The sequence below is a fragment of the Gekko japonicus genome, unplaced genomic scaffold (genome assembly GCF_001447785.1).
Source record: "Gekko japonicus isolate JY-2015 unplaced genomic scaffold, Gekko_japonicus_V1.1 scaffold1550, whole genome shotgun sequence".
Lineage (NCBI taxonomy): Eukaryota > Metazoa > Chordata > Lepidosauria > Squamata > Gekkonidae > Gekko > Gekko japonicus.
In genome coordinates, this window is record NW_015164235.1 from 82,125 (window position 1) to 101,119 (window position 18,995).

Consider the following 18,995-nt stretch of genomic DNA (forward strand, 5'->3'; position numbering starts at 1 on the left):
AAGTCCAGAGTTGCTACCCAGCAGCAGGCAGTGGCAAACCTCCTCTGATCATCTCTTGCCTTGAAAACCTCCGTGGGGTTCCCATAAGTCGGCTGTGACTTGAAGGTTCTTCCCGCCACCACCACTCTACATAATTACTAAAAAGATGGTAAGACTAGTTGGATTAGATTTTTAAAAAGTTAACAGCTGCTGAAACTTCCAGCATTTTTTCTTTTAAAATAAGGTGTGTAAAGGGCTTGGTTCTGGTTTGGGCCATGAGAAACCGGGTTTTAAGCCTTTCCCCCAGTGTTGTTTTCTCAGCTCCTGTCCTTAAGCCCTTCAATATAGGCTGCAGTCCTAAGAACACTTTTCCAGGGAGAAGCCCATTGAATTAAATGGGACTTGCTTCTGTGTAGACCTGTCGAGTATATTGTATAGGGGTTCCCGGTTATATTTCTGTATTTTAATTTCAGACAATTTGTTTGTGGACATTTTCAGTTAAAAGAAAACTGATAACTAGTGACCAGACTTCTGCTCTGTTGGATTTGAAGATTTTTTTTATACAAAATCCCCTTGAAGCTGGGTGTTCCTAAATGTAATAATTTAGCAGGGGTGTCCATCAAGCTGAGATTTTAACTGATTCCAAACAGAGTTTACTCCTCAATGAGGGCATCTTTCAGCTGTTAATTATTTGTTTTTATCAGTGATCACTTTTCCTTATTCTTCCTTCCAGCATTCTGGTACCAGATGATCTTACCTCCTCATTTTGATGAATCAAAGCAATATCCTCTACTCATTGATGTGTAAGTCTGAGAAAATGTTACCATTTTCTTCCCAAGGTTTTTGATTGCATTAGTGAATTTGGACAAACAGAAACACCCCTTTTTTGAACAGCTTGTTTCATAATACTGGCTTTAAAGAAATCTGAGTTCCAAAGTTTTATTTGATTATTTTTTTTCATTCAATATCTGCTTATGCTCTATTGCATAATACAAGAAATATTGCCATTAAACATTGGTGATGTTCCACTCATTAGAAGAAACAGAAACAACCCCCAAGAATGCTTCTCAATTTACCCTTGGCATCCAGATTATGTGGGTGGATGGAAGAATGAAGACTGTACTCTTAGCTGATTTGAGAGATCACAATGATTCAAGCAGAACAGTTCTAACTTTAAAGACTTTACATTTTGGCTGCTGACTAGCATTTTTATGCCTATTTCTTTCTTTTATGAAGAATGGGAGAAGGCAGAAAAGAAACAGTTGCTGAGTAACAGTGAAATAGGCAAATATTCCTGAAGAGATGGAAAAATACATTGAGTTAATTTATCTTATATCTAATAGAGATGGGGGGCCCTTCAATGTAGGTTAAAATTTTTGCAGGTGCCCAAGGACTAGGTTATATTTTTCAGGAAACCTAAGGTAATTCCTATGCTTGCATATCAGTTGTTGTTGTTCAGTCGCACATTCGAGTCCATCTTTCTGCGACCCCATGGACCACATCATGCCAGGCCCTCCTGTCTTCCACCGTTCTCCAAAGTTTGCTTAGTTTCATGTTTGTTGCATCGATAACACTGTCTAACCATCTCATCCTTTGCCGTTCCCTTCTTCTTTTACTTTCAATCTTTCCCAGCATCAGGGTCTTCTCATTTGGTGGTGCACATTAGTATTGAGTTAAAAAAACAACAACAGCCCGATAAACCAAGAGCAACAAATGATATTTGCAGCCTGCATCTCTGGCCAACATCTTGGGTTTTCTAGCAACCCATCCCTGCACATCCTCATGAATCCCCCTTTTGTTTTGTTTATATATGCTACAGGAAAGAATTAGTATAGGTTGCTAATTAAGGTACTAGCTCAACCTTGTAAATCCCAAGGTAGGTCTTTTTCTCTAGGAAACAATGTGTTGCAGGAGAAATCGCACATCTATTCTTAAAGCCCCAGTGGCAGAGACTCACAAGCTTAGAGTTGCTCAGTCACCTGTGCTTAGTTCTCATTTATGCTGAAAATGCCCTGGTTGTACCACTTCAGAATGCAGTAGGGATTCACATGACTGAGTGACCCTCCATAAATAAAATCTCCATGATAAAAACTGGAAGTTGAGAAAAAGGGTTTTAGCTAAGCTTCTGTTTCCTTTGTGTGGAGGGTTTTTCTAATATGGAAAATTATGTGAGGTCTTACCTGCCATCTAAAATGGTTCAACCCAGGCACAGGTTCTCTGTGAGGAGGCCTAATCTCTGTGAGTTCCCTGTTAGGACTAGGTCTAGTCATTTGCACTTCTAATAACAGTACGAAGCACCATACAAAGACTATTTGACTAGGTTCAGAACAATTGATTTTGAGATTTTAATTTGCTTCCTCTTTCTCTTGGGAGGAGTCTACATATTGGTTCCATTCAATCCTCCCTCTAAGCTGTGGAGCACTGTGAGCAAAAATTCTACTTTGTGAGCTACTGGCATTAAAGTTGTGAGCGAGTGATTTGGCTACTGCATAAATTAGTTTGCTCTAGAGGCATCCTTCCCATGCTAAGACAAAAATGTGTGAGCCGGAGGCTAAAATGTGAGCTAGCTCACACCAACTCAGCTTAGAGGGAACACTGGTTCCATTATAGTTACCAACCGTGGATTGGCTGCTGTGTGCATGAACTTCTGTGACTTGTTTTGATGTTAAAGACTGCTATTCTGCTTAGCATAAAGGCTAAAGGCCAAAGTTGTTTCATCTATGAAATTTAAATAGCCTTTGATCCTCTGTCATGCCAATTAACATAAGAACATAAGTGAAGCCAATGTTGGATCAGGCCAATGGCCCATCCAGTCCAACATTCTGTCACACAGTGGCCAAAAATACCAGGTGCCATCAGGAGGTCCAGCAGTGGGGCCAGGACACTAGAAACCCTCCCACTGTTATCCTCCCCCCAAGCATCAAGAATACAGAGCATCACTTGCCCCAGACTGAGAGATCCTATCTATATCTTGTGTCTAATAGCCTCTGATGGACCTCTGCTCCATATGTTTATCCAATTCCCTCTTGAAGCCATCCATGCTTGCAGCTGCCACCACTACCTGTGGCAGCGAATTCCATGTGTTAATCACTCTTTGGGTGAAGAAGTACTTCCTTCTATCTGTTCTAAGCCAACTGCTCAGCAATTTCATTGAGTGCCCACGAGTTCGTGTATTGTGAGAAGGGAGAAAGTACTTCTTTCTCTACCTGCTCTATCCCATGCATTATCTTGTAGACCTCAATCATGTCACCCCTCAGCCATCGTTTCTCCAAGCTAAAGGGCCCCAAGCGCTTTAACCTTTCTTCATAGGGAAAGTGTTCCAACCCTTTTATCATTCTAGTTGCCCTTTTCTGCACTTTTTCCAGTGCTATATCCTTTTTGAGGTGTTGTGACCAGAATTGCACACAGTATTCCAAATGAGGTTGCACCATCGATTTATACAGGGGCATTATGATACTGGCTGATTTGTTTTCAGTTCTCTTTCTAATTTTTTTTTTTTGCAGTCACACACTGTTCCGACATTTTCAGTGAGTTATCTACTATGGCTCCAAGATCTCTCTCTTGGTTAGTCTCTGCCAGTTTGGACCACATCAATGTGTATTTATAGTTAGGATTTTTGGCCACAATGCGCATCACTTTTCACTTGGCCACAATGAACCCCATTTGCCACGTTGACACCCACTCACCAATCCTTTACAGATCCCTTTGGAGTGCCTCCCAATCCTCCCTGGTTTTCACCACCCTGAACAACTTCGTGTCATCCACAAATTTAGCCACTTCACTGCTTACTCCCAACTCCAAATAATTAATAAACAAGTTAAAAAGCATCGGATCCAGTACTGATCCCTATGGTACCCCACTGCTTACCACCCTCTGCTGTGAAAATTGCCCACTCTCTGTTTCCTATTAATTAGCCAGTTTTTGATCCACAAGAGGACTTGTCATTACGAGCCTTTGATGGTGAACTTTATCAAAAGCTTTCTGGAAGTCAAGGTAAACAACATCTATTGGATCCCCCTTGTCCACATGTTTGTTCATCCCCTCAAAGAACACTAACAGGTTAGTGAGACAAGATCTTCCCTTACAGAACTCATGCTGAGTCTGCCTCAATAGTTTTTGTTCATCTATGTGCCTACTAATTCTCTCCTTAATAACAGTTGCTACCAACTTACCCGGTATTGATGTCAGACTGATTGGCCTGTAATTTCCTCTGAACACATAGGTTAACATCAGCTTATGATTTGTATATAGGATTGCCAGGTCCATCAGAAATGCCGGTGGGGGGATATTCCAGGAGCCAGAAGTGATGTCGCACAATGTGCCTATGTCGCCCGGAAGTGATGTAGGCATGCCAGTGACTTTGTGGGTGATGCTCTGGTTTGGGGCCTCAAACCATAGTGCCCAAAAACCAGAGTGTCCCACCCCCAATGTCACTGATGTGCCTTCTGGGTGATGTAGGTTCATTGTGTTTATTTCCGGCAATGTCGCTGTTTTTTGGGGGGGATTTCCTCCCACCAGCCAGCTGGCTGGCAGCAGGCAGGAGCCCACAAAACTGGGGGATCCCCAGCCCCCAGCTGGGGAATGGTAACCCTATTTGTATAGAAGAAAATATGGAAGAGAGGCATACGTTTGGTTGAATGATCACATAGAACAATATAGATTTTTGTAACATGTACACTAGAAAGCCCTTGCCTTTTATACAAAACTTCCGTGAAGATTGTATTTGTGGGGGAGGGGGTGCGGAGGAGAGAGCTTGCCTTTGTCAGCCATATAAAATCATCTGGTAACATAGAGAAATGGCTTCCAGTAAGTTCTCAGATGTGTCTTTCCTAGAAGGTGTTGATTTCCCCTTACATTTACTGGGTGTCAGTCAGAAACAAGGGCACACAGGAGGTGCTCATTAGCTTGAAGGGCAAAAAGTCAGGGTTCTACTGAAAACAGCTGCTTTGTTAATTCTCTTGAGATGCGGTTCAGGGCCTATTAAAATCAGTTGAAATGCTCCCACTGACATTTATATGCTCTCTGGATTAAGCCCACAATAACCAACTGATATTTACTATAAAATAAATGAACATGGACTAGGACACTGTACTATATGTTTTGCACAATTAGTAAAAACCTATTGTCCTCCTCCTGAACCTGCAAAGGCAATTCAGAAACACTGACAAAGGAGGTACATTCATTGAGCTCTGAACATATGCTCTTTGTTTCATTCTTCTCTCACACTACTATGCACATATTAATGTATTTGCATTAATTACCTTGCTTCTTCTAATTGCTATTACAGAAAGTTGCTGTTCATGATAAATAAAAAGCAAATATTCTATATTTACTGAAAATTGGCTCTCTGGGGAATACATTATGTGTTAGTTGCAACTGTTTAGGCTTTCTGTGATCCTATTAATTTGTATTTTTTAAGCTTTAGTGGTGTTACATAATTATCACTTGAATTATTAATTATTTGCCTACTTAACATTTCAATGAGCATTAATGAACCAACCTTTTCTTTATTAAATTCCAGACAAGGAAAGTGATTCTTGCTATTTCTTCTTCTGATCTTTGGTAGAGTCACTTGGAGGGCAGCCTGTGGAAAAGTTGAGAGTGGCTGTGGTTTTTTTTTAAAGACAATCGTATTTCAATGACACGAATTTAAGATAGTGTATAAAAACAAATTCAGAACTACCTAGTACTAGCAAGGGTGAATGCTTTCCTGGAGATCAGAGTGCCTCTTTGAATTTCCAATGACACCCACCATCCTTGAGAACTGCCATTTTGGTGATTGCTGAAAGCCTTTTCGCTCTTTCATGGTAACAAAGATCGTTGGGAGGTGACTTTCTTGACTGGTCCTGTGGCATAGGTCTCACCTGAAATCTAAGAAATTGGCCCTTCCGGATATCTAGAACAATTATCTGACACTGTACCTATCACTGTGGACAGCTAGGTTAAATTTATATCCCCCACTCCAAATGAAAACGGTTAACAGTTTTACATCAGGGCTGAGAATGAATCATTACTTGTTCAGCAATTGATGGATTTATTTATTTATTTAATTGCATTATTTACAGTCCTCCTTTCTCACTGGGACTCAAGGCAGATTACACAGAGTGAGTCAATACAATCAACAGTATGAAACATTCAGTAAACAATGAAATAGTATTTAGGTTGTAGAACCAACCAGAAATCTAAAAAAAATAGAACTGAGGCAAAGCCTAAGTGTTAACATGACATGTTAAATGATACAAAATTACATACCAGGATCCAATTTAACAGCAGACTATACACAGTAGTGTAGACTGCAGTCCCTAATAATTTGGACAAGTAGCTTTGTGGATCATTTTGTTCAGTGCCACCCCACTGCCTGTTGTAGAAAAGCCCTCTTGAATAATTCCGTTTTGCATGTAATATCACCACAATTAGATTATGTTTAAAGACCGTATTTTACCTAGGGAATAGACACGTACTTCATGGCAATGAACAATCACATTGTACAAACCATCTCATTTTACAAAACTGGACCGCATTCCAGCTAAACTAACACTATGACACATAGCGATCCTAAATAATTAGACTTGTATTAGCACTTAAGTGTTACATTCCTCAGTCTGCTAATTTTGTTTTCAGTAGTGTTTGCCCTTGAAGTCTTCTGTGCAAATATGTATGTGTTTGTGTATTTATTATGAGTTTGTAATTTTACTTTTCCCAAACAAAAATATTTGTTTCTTTCTTCCAGTGGATTTCTAAATAGGTTTCATCCTCAGTAAAATAAAAGCTATATAAAACTTTGAAATAACATGCTTAAGCCACTGAAACACAGTAAGAAACTTCTGCAGACCTGTTAATGTTTAAGAGGAAAGACTGCTGTTAACTATGGAACAAACTAAAATAGCATGCACAAAATTACCAGAAACTATTTTTCACAGGTATGGAGGACCCTGTAGTCAGAAAGTTGATTTTGCCTTTCGAATCAGTTGGGCTACATATCTTGCAAGCACGGAACAGATTATTGTGGCTAGTTTTGATGGCAGAGGGAGTGGCTATCAAGGAGATAAAATCATGCACGCAATATATCGAAGGCTTGGAACCTACGAAGTAGAAGATCAGATCTTGGCAGCCAGGTAAGCAGATGCTTGTTTTTCAGGAGCCTTTTCTCTTATGCCATTCTGCCCAGCAGGTAGTGTCTGAATGGGATGGGCAAGAATATTTCCTTCCCTCTTTAGCAGACAAGTCATAAACAGTAAGGATGGGCAGTAAAAAAAGTAGTTCCATTAGAAAATGAACCAGTGATAGAAAGGAAATAGTTTTTAGCTGGGTTCTTCTTTAGTGTGCTTCTGTGACTAAGATCCAAGGAGATGCTTGATAATATACCGTATTGGAGTTTTGACCCTTTTTTTTCTTTGAACAACAAAACTTCCCCTTGCCCTATCATAAAATCTTTTTGAAAGTGAAAATACATGAAGCTGCCTTATACTGAATCAGACTCTTTGTCCATCAAGGTCAGTATTGCATACTCAGACTGGTAGTGGCTCCCCAGGTCACCAGGTAGAAGTCTCTCATATCGCCTACTACCTGATCCTTTCAACTGGAGATATACTGGGGTCTGAACCTGAAACTTTCTGCATGCGAGGCAGGTATTTGCCTAGGGTTGCCAGACCCCTGGTCTGAGCAGGGGTTCCCCCAATCTTGGGGGCTCCTTCCCACCACCAGCCAGCTGGCTGGTGGGGGAAGCCCTGCCCCAAGCCCCAACCCCAAGAGTGGCCGGCCACGGCCCCCCCGCTGCAAAATTTAAAGGGCCCTCCAGCTGACTAGTGGGAGCATGTGGCCTACCGATCAGCAGGAGATTCTTTTAAATCTTGCAGGAGGGAGGGAGAGGGGTGACCATGCATGTTTGCACTCCAAGCTGTGGATTTGCTTCCCCCCCCAAAAAATGTAAAGGGACCCTTTAAACACTTTTGGCAAAAAGCAGGGGCTGCACGCCTGCACTCCAAGCTGCGAATTCACAGGGGGCACTGGTTCCCAACATGATGATGTCACTTCTGCTTGATGTCATCGCGTTGGGGATGTCCCCTCCCCCTCCCGTAACACCCCCAAAGTCCCCCACCAGGGAGTACAGAACTACTCAAGAGATTTCCTTGAATCCCAGCTATACATCCATGTTGTCCACTATAAACTGATAGATAATATTCCTACAGTATAATGGTTGTAGGAATGGAAAATTCTGTTCTGTAGCTCTTTCACTATAGCGATAGACTGCTGAAAAGTTACTGTTGAAATCTGCAGAGATAATGAAACATGAAAGTTTGGGGATATTTACAAGAAGGATTGTTTGGTCTTAACCATTTCCCCAGTAACTTCCCTCCATGACATTTTTCTCTAGTGTGTTCCAATTTATGAGCCTAGCCAGGAAAGCAAGTTAAAAAAACTGCTAGGAGGGCATTAGCAGGAAAGTCTTAGAAAATGGGGGAGACATTAAGCACAGCTTTGCAACTCCTTTCCCCTTGTTAGTTTTTTGAAGAAAACACTGAGTTGAAATGTTGGAGCAGGAGAAATTTAAAAAAACAGCCTAATCATTCTCCAATCTGTGTAGGATCCAGATAAAGAGATATTTAGATTTTGTCCTTTGACTTCCCCCATAGCAGATCATCCCTATCAGGATTTTCTGAGCAAAATTCAGTTGTACAGATTCTCTAGATGAGGTGGTATTCCCAACTTCTGGTAAGAAAGAGGTGATGGATGTCAGAATGTCAACCTATTGTCCCCTTGTTTCAGATGTTCCACGGATTGTATCTATTTATCTAGTTAAGTAAAAAAATTCCTTTTGGACAGGGCTTTTTTTGTAGAAAAAGCCCAGAGGGAACTCATTAGCATAATAGACCACACCAAACAGCAGAAACTCATTAGCCTATTAGGCCACACCCTGACAGCACAGTCCATTAGCATATTAGGCCACACCCCATGCCTTCCCTTGGCTTGCCTGGGCGCCCACACAAAGGTTTTGGCTGTAGTGGGTGTGGGTGTGGCCAGCTTTGAAACCAACCGGAACTCCATTCCTGTGTGTTCCTGCCCCCCAATAGTCCTGCTTTTGGAATATAATACAGTCAACAGAACTTTGACCTGCTAGATGAAGTGGTTGGTGAATTGTAGTCATTGTCAACAAGATAATATAATAATGTATAATATTGTTGAAAAAATAATATGGGAACAGTGCATTATGGGAATAGTGGGTTCCCCTTTTTAGCAGTTACAAATTTGTCATTGTAAGTCGCTAAAAGCAAATTTAAATTTGCCTTTCACATTTCTCAGTTCTTTCCTTCATTAAATTTTATACTTGCATTTCTTTAGCATAATTAGATGTTACTGCAAGTCTTTGATGGGGGGTTTTATAGGATGAAAATCCAAACAAAAATATTTCGTAACATGCTGTATTCTTATTCTCTCCCCTTACGAATGTATCTAGAGTACAATGCCATTTTTTTTTTTTTAAATGTTGTTGAGTGCTATTTTCCATGGTGGCCACTCTGTTGTTTTCAATGAAACAGATTCAATGCTGTTGATCCTACTAAAATAATAAATATGTTTTATGGAAAATAAAATCCTATCCAAGGATTTTCTGCTTCACTGGTAGTGCTATGTGTGAACATTTTTTTATTTTTTAAATACACTCACTTTTCAGTTTCTAAGCAGAGTTGCATCCTTGTAACTTGTAAATCTGTTCACCCTGACTTAGATGGTCCTGGCTAATCCGATGTCACTTCATCTTGGAAGCTAAACAGGGTCAGCCCTGGTTAGTACTTGGATGGGAGACTACACAGAGGCAGGCAATGGCAAACTGCCTTTGTTCTTCTCTTGCTTGGAAACCCTACAGGTCTGCTTAGCTTTGCAGTGTTAGTCCCACCATTCTCCTAGCATCAGGTATCATACGTAGGATTCTCAACAGGACTCCCATCCAGTCACTGACCAGGCCCATAGCTAAGAAGCTGTCTCATCTGTCTTCCAACCACACCACTGCATCAAGTGTGGTATGTATGCTTGCTTGTTAATCCACAGTTAACCCAAAAGCATCCAAGGCTTTTGAATGAAGCCATCCTGAATTTTGAGGAATATTTTATTAATATACATATAACCAGTGTTCCCTCTAAGCTGAGTTAGCGTGAGCTAGCTCACAGTTTTTTAGCCTCCGGCTCACACACTTTTGTCTTAGCCCAGGAAGGATGGCTCCAGAGCAAACTAATTTATGCAGTAGCCAAATTGCTCGCTCACAGCTTTAATGCCAGTCGCTCACAAAGTAGAATTTTTGCTCACAAGACTCCACAGCTTAGAGGGAGCATTGCATATAACTCACATTTCCTCCAAAAGAGTTCAGTGGCTTAAATATGATTCCCAAGCTGTCTATCATTCAAGCAGGCTGTGCCTCAGTTTCAGAAGAAAATCTTCATAATGTGTCTTCAGTCCATTTTAGCCTACTTGCGATATTGTAATATGCCATTGTTGTCCCTGATCATCTAATTTTTTTAATTTCATTTTTTTTAAAAAAAATTGTTACAAACTATTAAACTTCAAAATACAAACATTCACAAGAAGATAACAACTCTAGAACATGAGGTTACAAGTTACAAAATACAAAGTTATGCAGATATGTCCTTTAATAAAAAACCATAAGAGCATGATGACTTCTTCGTAGGAGGTGATTCCCTATGGCAGGGTCACCTGCCGCCTTGTCTAGTAATGGGAGCCACATCTCCATTAGGTTAGAATGATGAGATTTATCTTTGGTCTGGGCCACACAATCAGAAATCTTACCTAAAGTAAAATAATCCCAAACCTTAATTTACCACTGATGCACTGTTGGGGAGTCCTTGATCATATGAATGAATGTGCCATTGTCAAATTAGAATGTTTCAAACAAGGCTGGCTTTGAGATTTGCCTGTTTTATTCAGCCTTTTTTGTGAATTTCAAATGAGGTCTCCTAGAATTATTTCAAGTAGCTATACAGCCCTGACCTTTAAAGCCAGGTTCTCAGCCATTACATAGGAAGACGTTGGAGACAGTATGCCTGAAATCATTGTTTGCTCATATGTGTCTCTGCATGACTTGTGTATCTTCTGGGGTTTTTTTCTTCATAGAGAATTTTCAAAAATGAACTTTGTTGATCCAACGAGAATAGCTATTTGGGGTTGGGTAAGTATTATTAATTCTCTTGGTAATGACAAAACATAAATTACTAAGGAAATTGCTAAGGAAATATTATTGTTATGAGTAAGCAATGGTTGCACCCTTCTTATGACTTTAGTTGATTTAGAAGGTTGTACCTCTGCTTAGCAATGCACTGTTAGTGGATCGTCTGTGTTTTGGGAAATAGAGGCCTGGAGCCAAAGCATCTGTTCTCTGATCACTTTCTCTCTCAGCATAACCAATAGTGATGGAGGCAGATTTCAGAATATGATGCTCCCCAGTTTAGAAATGTGTAGCCATTACAAACCAGGCACGACTCTTCAAAATTTGAGCCTAGCTCAGGGGTTCATCACTAACCAGCCTTTCCTGCCAGTTTCCAACCCCTGCAAAAGCAGCATTACCCTTGCGGAGGGAACTGTAAAACGCTCCTTGTAAGCCTCTGCGCTGTGCTGCAAGTGTTACCTGATCTCACAGGGGTAAGTTGTTGGCATCATGGGTAGCATGTGAGTTCTCATGTGTTTATTTTTTTCTCAGAAAGACATGTTTTTCCAAAAAATTTCTCAGAAAGCTCAGAAAATCCAAAGATATTATGAAGCAAAACAGGGGGAACTAATCCATTGTAACTCAGTGACAGATCAGTGCATTGAAGAGTCAGAGAAGGCAGAATGTCCATCTGACACCACAGGGACTTCTCCTCAGCTTACAGACCTTGTACTTTAGACAGCTAAAAGGATATGAGGGAAACCAGTTATCATTTAGTAGGTCTGCGAAATCTGAGTACAGTGCTCAAATTCCAGTATACCTCTCTGCGGCCTAACTGAATGCCCCTGATTTACACCCAACATATTGAGGCACCAGCAGAAGGCTTTTTAAGCCGCCCACTCCACATCTGTGGATAGCAACAGAGAGCACTCAACCCGTTTTAAAGAACAGGATTTATTTTCTTCCAGTCATATGGTGGCTATGCGACCTCCATGGTGCTTGGATCAGGAAGTGGTGTGTTCAAGTGCGGAATAGCTGTTGCCCCCGTGTCACGCTGGCAATTTTATGGTATGTGCCTGTTTGTAAGAAAATTGAAGAACTGTCTGGAAAAGCATTAAGAGCAAACTTGCAAATGTTATATATGCTTTGCAATGTGTATGTACATGTTTGAGATGCAAAAGATTTTATATTGACTGCATACTCCTCCCACACAAAGTGCCATTTAGTCTGCTTTCATGAACTCATGTGAGGTATTACACAGTGTCCCTGGATCATATTTTCCATTGAAAAAACTTGGATATGAAAGTGAAAATAATCTGCTTAACCTTTAAAAGGCACAAAATTACTTAATATTTGAAATTTTACTATAATGCAAATGTCTGCATTTGCATTCCTCAAGTGCCATGTGTTCCAAAGTGTTGTGGGATCATTTCTGAATGCCACAAAATTCATTAGCAATGCTACTAACTTCTTTTGCTTACGATGAGCTCTGGGGGGGGGAAGGGTCACATTCTTTAATACTTGACAGGAATATTCATCATTTGAATCTCATTGCTGATTAGATCTCATATGCTCAGCTAAGTATTAGAATTCAAATATTAACATCTGATTTCTGATCTATTTTGAAAAATTAATATCCTACTGCTTGTTCCTTGCTTTTAACATTGACACAGGGTAGTGTTTACTAATATGAGGAAACAACACTTATTTGTTGTTGGTCAGTCGCACAGTCGAGTCTGACTCTTCGCGCCCCCATGGACCAGATCCCGCCAGGCCCTCCTGTCTTCTGCTGTCCTCTGAAGTTTGCTCAACTTCATGTTCGTTGCATCTATGACACTGTCTAACCCTCTCATCCTTTGCCGTCCCCGTCTTCTTTGACCTTCAATCTTTCCCAGCATCAGGGTCTTCTCCAGTGAGTGCTCCCTTCTCATTTGGTGGCCAAAGTATTTGAGCTTCAGTTTCATTATCTGGCCTTCCATGGAACACTCTGCTCAGGGTGGCATTCTTAGCCTACACAGAGTACAGGAACGCTTGGGCACTACATATCTCTGGCAGAATTCAGTTTGTCTTTAGGTTTGAATCCCTCACATCCTTGATAAGATTTGACTATTGTAAAACCATGAAGTTCTTATATTTTCCATATTTTTTCCATAAGTTCCTGTATATCTAAGGGACCACCTCTTCCCATATACACCCCGAAGAGCATTACGCTCTAAAGATCAACACCTCCTGCTGGTCCCTGGCCTGAGGGACATCCATCTTGCCTTGACCAGGGCCAGGGCTTTCTCTGTCCTGGCCCCTGCCTGGTGGAGCATACTCCCTATTGAGATCAGGGCCCTGAGGGATCGCCTTCAATCCCACAGGGCCTGCAAGATGGCGTTGTTCCGCCAGGCCTTTGGTTGAGGCAGCGGGCACCCATGTATGGCCTCCCTGAGGTTGCTGTCACCCACTCATCCACTGACAAATGGCCTTTATTCCATCTGCATCATTGGGCCAGAATCCTTATAGCCTCCTGATTTTTGTCTTAAGGTGTACCCACTGATTTTAATGTTTATATTGTGTTTTAAATTGTAATGTACTTATTATAATATGATGTTACCCACCGGATATAAATACAAATAATAAATAAATAAATATTTTCCTGAGATATGCTTTCAGTCCCAGGTTACAACTGGGTTCTAAAATAGAGGTTGCAGAAAATTGGCTTTCAACCACATTTTTCACTGGTGAAAAAAAGAGGAGGGGATCTCCTTTGACCACAAAAAAGACTATGCCAGGGATCATAGGACCTGCATAGACAAAAGGCACATGTGACAGGGACTGGAGAAAGGACTGGGATTCCCAATAGGTGAAACTTGGCAAAAAATACTAGCTGTATTTTGACCATAGGTATTTGGACATGCTTAACAATGCTGTTGCCATGTATTGACTATTAATAACCAAATGTGGTTACCTAGAATACTTGTTTGTTTGTTCAAGTTGGTGAGGTGTTCTTTACATGGCTGTGACCCAACCTATTCATGCTGGGACTGTCTTTAAAAGGAGAATATTTTAACAGTGTTCTCTATACATGTTTAATTTTACAGATTCAATATACACTGAACGTTATATGTGTCTTCCTACAGAAGATGATAATCTGCATAACTATGAGGTAAAGTTGTATTTTCGAACATAATTTTATAGATGCAAAGCTACACTGAGCATTTTTGAAGACTTTACAATACACAGTTTTTATAGAGAATGCATACTTTATACAGTTGGGTGAATGTTCATCTATTCCAGATGGTTTCTAAATGAATTACTCATATACTTGTTCCCGATTCAAAAATCCTATAATAGTTATGCTCCTCCAGTTTTTTATTGGATTACACAGATACTTTTCCCCCCTAAGCGTTTTTTCAAAAACTATGGTAAACTGTGTTTCAGATACCACATTTGGTATTGTTGATAGATTGGAGTGTGCCATGCATCTTGCAGTTAGAAACTTCGAACTAAACTAGAACTCCTGTAGTATAAGGCTGTCTAACGAGATTCTGAACAAGCTTTCACAATGAACCCATCTTTTTGTTAGGCTCAGCTCACACACAAACATACACAAGATTATTGTTTGAAATACAGCTACGTTTTTGAGATGAAAACTCCTGAAACTATCGGTGTTGCTAGTTTCGTTCAAATGACTTGCTGCTTGGAGAAGTCTCTAACCAGCAAGCTGTACTTGTATCTGAAGAGAAACAGCATAGTTGAATCCAGAGCATCCCCTTTTGGTCTGATCAAGAGCCAATTTTGGTTGCAAAAAAGCCTCATTTGTGTGTATGTGCATTTGTCTTTATGAACACTCTTCCACTGGTTTTTGTGCACAGAGAGGGAGAGAAAGAGAAAGAGAGAGAAGGCATAAATATAGGACATTTTTAGGGGTATTAAGGCGCTAGCACAAAGTTAGATGCCAAATCTGCATCCAGTATATTTTGGCCATTTGATTCCTCCACCCTCACACAGTTATGTACCGCAAGTTAGTAGATGCAGTTCAAGTTGTTGCGCACTGAGCTAAGTGAATGAACCAGTAACAGCATGGGATTTTTCTTTCCCATATCATGCCTAAATAAAGAGGAATACTTATCCTGCCATTGCAGGATTCATGATTATGCCATTGTGTTGCCTGGAGTGGGTCAGGGTCATTTCGTAGAAAAAGAGTTAGGGGGACTCATTAGCATAACTCATTAGCATATGCCACACCCTCTGACATCACCGGAAGTGTGTCCTCCCCACAGCCGGCGGCGACCTCCAGCGGGCACCAGCAGGGAGCTCCAGGCCCCGCCCTCCCGCACCTCACCCGGGTGATTATGCCATTGTGTTGACTGGAGTGGGTCATAGGGACCATATGATTCCAGTTTTGGCTTATCTTCGTTAGATCCTGGTTTGTTTCTGGGCCCAATTCAAGTAGCTGGTGTTGACCTGTACAGTTTGGGGCCATGACACCTTAAGGACTTCCTACTCCTGTGCAAACCTACACAATCACTGTGGTCATCTTCTGAACGCCTACTTTGGGTGCACCTGTGTATTGAGTAGGTGGGGGGCAGCCTGAGAGAGGGCCTTTTCCGTGGTGGCACCAAGTTTATGGAACTCCCTCCCTAGGGGTATATGTCCATCCTCTTCTCTCGCTGTCTGCCACCAGAGGGTGAAGACTTTTTTGTTTAGTCTGTCCTTCCTTCTGAATTTAGTTCTGGTTTTTAATTTGTTTTAGAATATGTTTTTACATTACTCTGTTTTAGTTGCTGGTGGCCCTGAGTTGGCTGAAAGGCAGGATATAAATTTTCTAAATAAATATAAACAGGCTTATTTTTACTAAGCTGATTCTCATGGCAGCCACCTGTGTGCATAGCTTTTCATCCACGCAGGTCCCTCAGCTAGTGCCCATCACTAACACAGTGTAGGATTCAACTTCCAGTTCATTATGCGTCATTTTCACATTGTACTATGTTTACCATTTGTATCCATTCCTGGCAGCTGGGCAGTTCTTGATGCACAGCCAGATGTGTATCCCTTTTATGCAGTATAAATGCAGAGTCTGCAAAATCTGTAAAGGAGGGCCCAATCGCTCTGCAAGGTATCTAAGTAAAACAGGTGTGTGCAAGTTCAGAGTGCTATCCTGCTGTGAAAGTCAGCAAATGGAAACAGAGAAGGCAAATGAATATATGGAATACTGGATTTTTCAAAAATCAGGGTATTAGATGCAAATGCATAACAAAATTTTGATGGCCACTTTTGTAAAAGAGAAGTTCCTTTAGAAGTAGTTGAATTGGAGCACAGGAATCTTGCGGCAGGTTACTTTTCTTACCTGCTGCTTTGACATGGTAACTCTTTCCCCCTCTATACTATTGCAAGCATGCATCCAGCACCCCATGTAGGAAAATGTAGCCTGGGGAGAGGAATTAGATCGGAAAACTAGAAAGCACCCACTCTGTCCCTCTCTTTCTGCACTTCACACCATCCTTTCTTGAAATTGCTTTTTCCTATAACAGAATAATCTAATTTGAATTTTGTTTTCCTCCTCATGTGGGGGGGAACACTTTCTGGGGAAAATCCTCACTGCAAGAAAATGAGAGGGTTTTTTTTGTTTTTTGGTTGTTGCTGTTTTAGCTTTTTGCGTGTTTTGTTCTTCTGTCCACTGCCTTGGAATTCCAAGCACTTGTTAATTCCCTCATCTAATCTGACCACTTAAATCCTAGCTCCCCATGTTATCCCAGTCAAAAAGTGTTCTGCTTTTGAATAAATTTTTTTTGGGGGGGGTTCTTGTTAAGATCAGTGAGTCACTTATGCAAATGAATGCCTCGTAACTTGCTACAGATTGAAATGTTAGTGCTCCGGGTGCAGAAAGTCACTCTGCAACTTCACGGCACAGATGGCACCAGAGGACTGTGGAATCCTTTCATGCCAGGAGTCGGATATTCTTGGCATAGCATCCATTGCTGGCAGTGTCCACGTTGAAACTGCCAGTACCAAAGAGCGAAAGGTTTCCAATGTGTTACTCAGAGGATTAAATTGGAGAGGTTTCAGGCTAGGAGGAGGAGGGAGCAGATAGAATGGTTAGGCTGTCACAGTGCATAGCTTCCCCTAAAGGTGGAAAAGGGAACACTTGTTCAATTTATGTTGCAACGGTCAAGGGGAAGATGTCCCTCCTCAACATGTCTCATACAATAAGGAATGAATTGGGTGGATTTTTCTCCTGTCTCTGTCTCCAGTGTCCTGATGATCTTGAAATCATGGTGCCTTCCCTGGTTCCATCCCTCCCTCCTGCTCCCAGCCATCCTCTTCTCAGGATTATACATTCTCTCTTCAAGAGTCAGATATCAATATTTCTCTTTTTTACACAGGAATATGTTTTTAAAAAATCAGTTCAGTGAAGGCCATCCTCCCTTAGCAATGTCAGTGCAAGTAGTCAGTTTCATTGTTCTAGGATCCTAAACCTAGGAAGAACTAGTTAGGACAACCCTACCTAGGTGGGGAAAGCACTTCGTTGTAAGCAGCATATAGTTCAGCGATTGCAACGTACCAGGGATGGAAATATGAACTGGTGTTGCTGCAACTGGGTGAATTATTGACTCAGAGTCAGGATCTTGAACAGTCAAGTTTATGGGCGTCTCAGGGAACAAGCTTAGGCTGCAAATCTGATTCTTTCCAAAAGCTGAAAAGCCTTGGAGTGCAGCTGAACTGAGGAGGTGTACAGCAGACCGATAGTCCAGTTCAGCACCTCTGCTTATCATATGTGCTTGCTAATCACAGCATAACATTAAAACACATTGTATTCAGCTGTTCAGAGTAAGAACCAGAATACAGGCATCCCAAGCAGAATAATAAAATTATAATAGCCTACCTATTTTGTGTGCAGCCCCACACTTCTTGGCTTAAACCACCTGGGATGTTCTTTTATTATCAAAGGGAACTGAACACCCCCATGTTATGCAGGTACTGATAAAGAAATATGGGCACCAGCCAGTCTTTTGTGGGTGGTTGCCCTCATTGCTGTGTTCACTACACCACCACAGGAGATTAAAAATAAGGCCAAGGCTGCCGGTGGTGCAAAATCAGGTAAAAGTATATTTTATTACTTAGTTAAAATTCCCATTAACTGAGTAATAAAATATATTTTACCTGATTTTGCACCATTGCACTGTTTGAAGTCAATCTTGGAAGTGACAAGCTGCAGGGTTGTCCTAGATCAGAAGAGGTGGTGGGTTCCATCATATTCATTCAGATGATGCCATTATATCAGTGTGTTTCTTTTAACAAAAATAGTTAAACAGGATGAAGCTTGCTTGTTTGTTTTAAGGGAAGAGATTCTTTTTTTAAAAAATTAACATCTCATGTCAATATGATTATAAAACAGTTTTTCTACTTTTATGAATGTACTGTTAAACTGCTTCAAGATGGCTTCAAGAGGGATTTGGATAAACATATTGAGCAGAGGTCCATCGGTGGCTATTAGACACAAGGTATAGATAGGAACTCTCAGGCTGGGGCAAGTGATGCTCTGTATTATTGGTGTTTGGGGGGGGGCAACAGTGGGAGGGCTTCTAGTGTCCTGGCCCCACTGGTGGACCTCTTGATGGTACCTGGTATTTTTGGCCACTGTGTGATAGAGTGTTGGATTGGATGGGCCATTGGCCTGATCCAGCATTGGCTTCTCTTATATTCTCTTATTCTGCAGATTAAGATATGGACCCAATGATGAAATGTGTTTTTCAGTATTGTTGTGCCACTTCTAAATTAGTGCATGTGGCTACTGTCATCGTACATCAAGGGATATGATGCACAGTCAGCTTTTGTTATTGCTGACTGGAGGAATGTCAACTGTGGACACTTGATC

General features: G+C 41.1%; 1 protein-coding gene across 1 annotated transcript in view; it reads left to right on the forward strand.

Moving 5' to 3' along the window:
- Positions 1-18,995, forward strand: part of DPP4 (dipeptidyl-peptidase 4) — a 79,971-nt gene that overhangs the window by 52,620 nt on the left and 8,356 nt on the right. Inside the window, exons 19-23 of the mRNA XM_015408604.1 lie at positions 713-782; positions 6,900-7,094; positions 11,101-11,155; positions 12,100-12,199; positions 14,218-14,282. Of these exons, the coding sequence (XP_015264090.1) occupies positions 713-782; positions 6,900-7,094; positions 11,101-11,155; positions 12,100-12,199; positions 14,218-14,282 (485 nt within the window). The remainder of the gene's footprint in view (positions 1-712; positions 783-6,899; positions 7,095-11,100; positions 11,156-12,099; positions 12,200-14,217; positions 14,283-18,995) is intronic.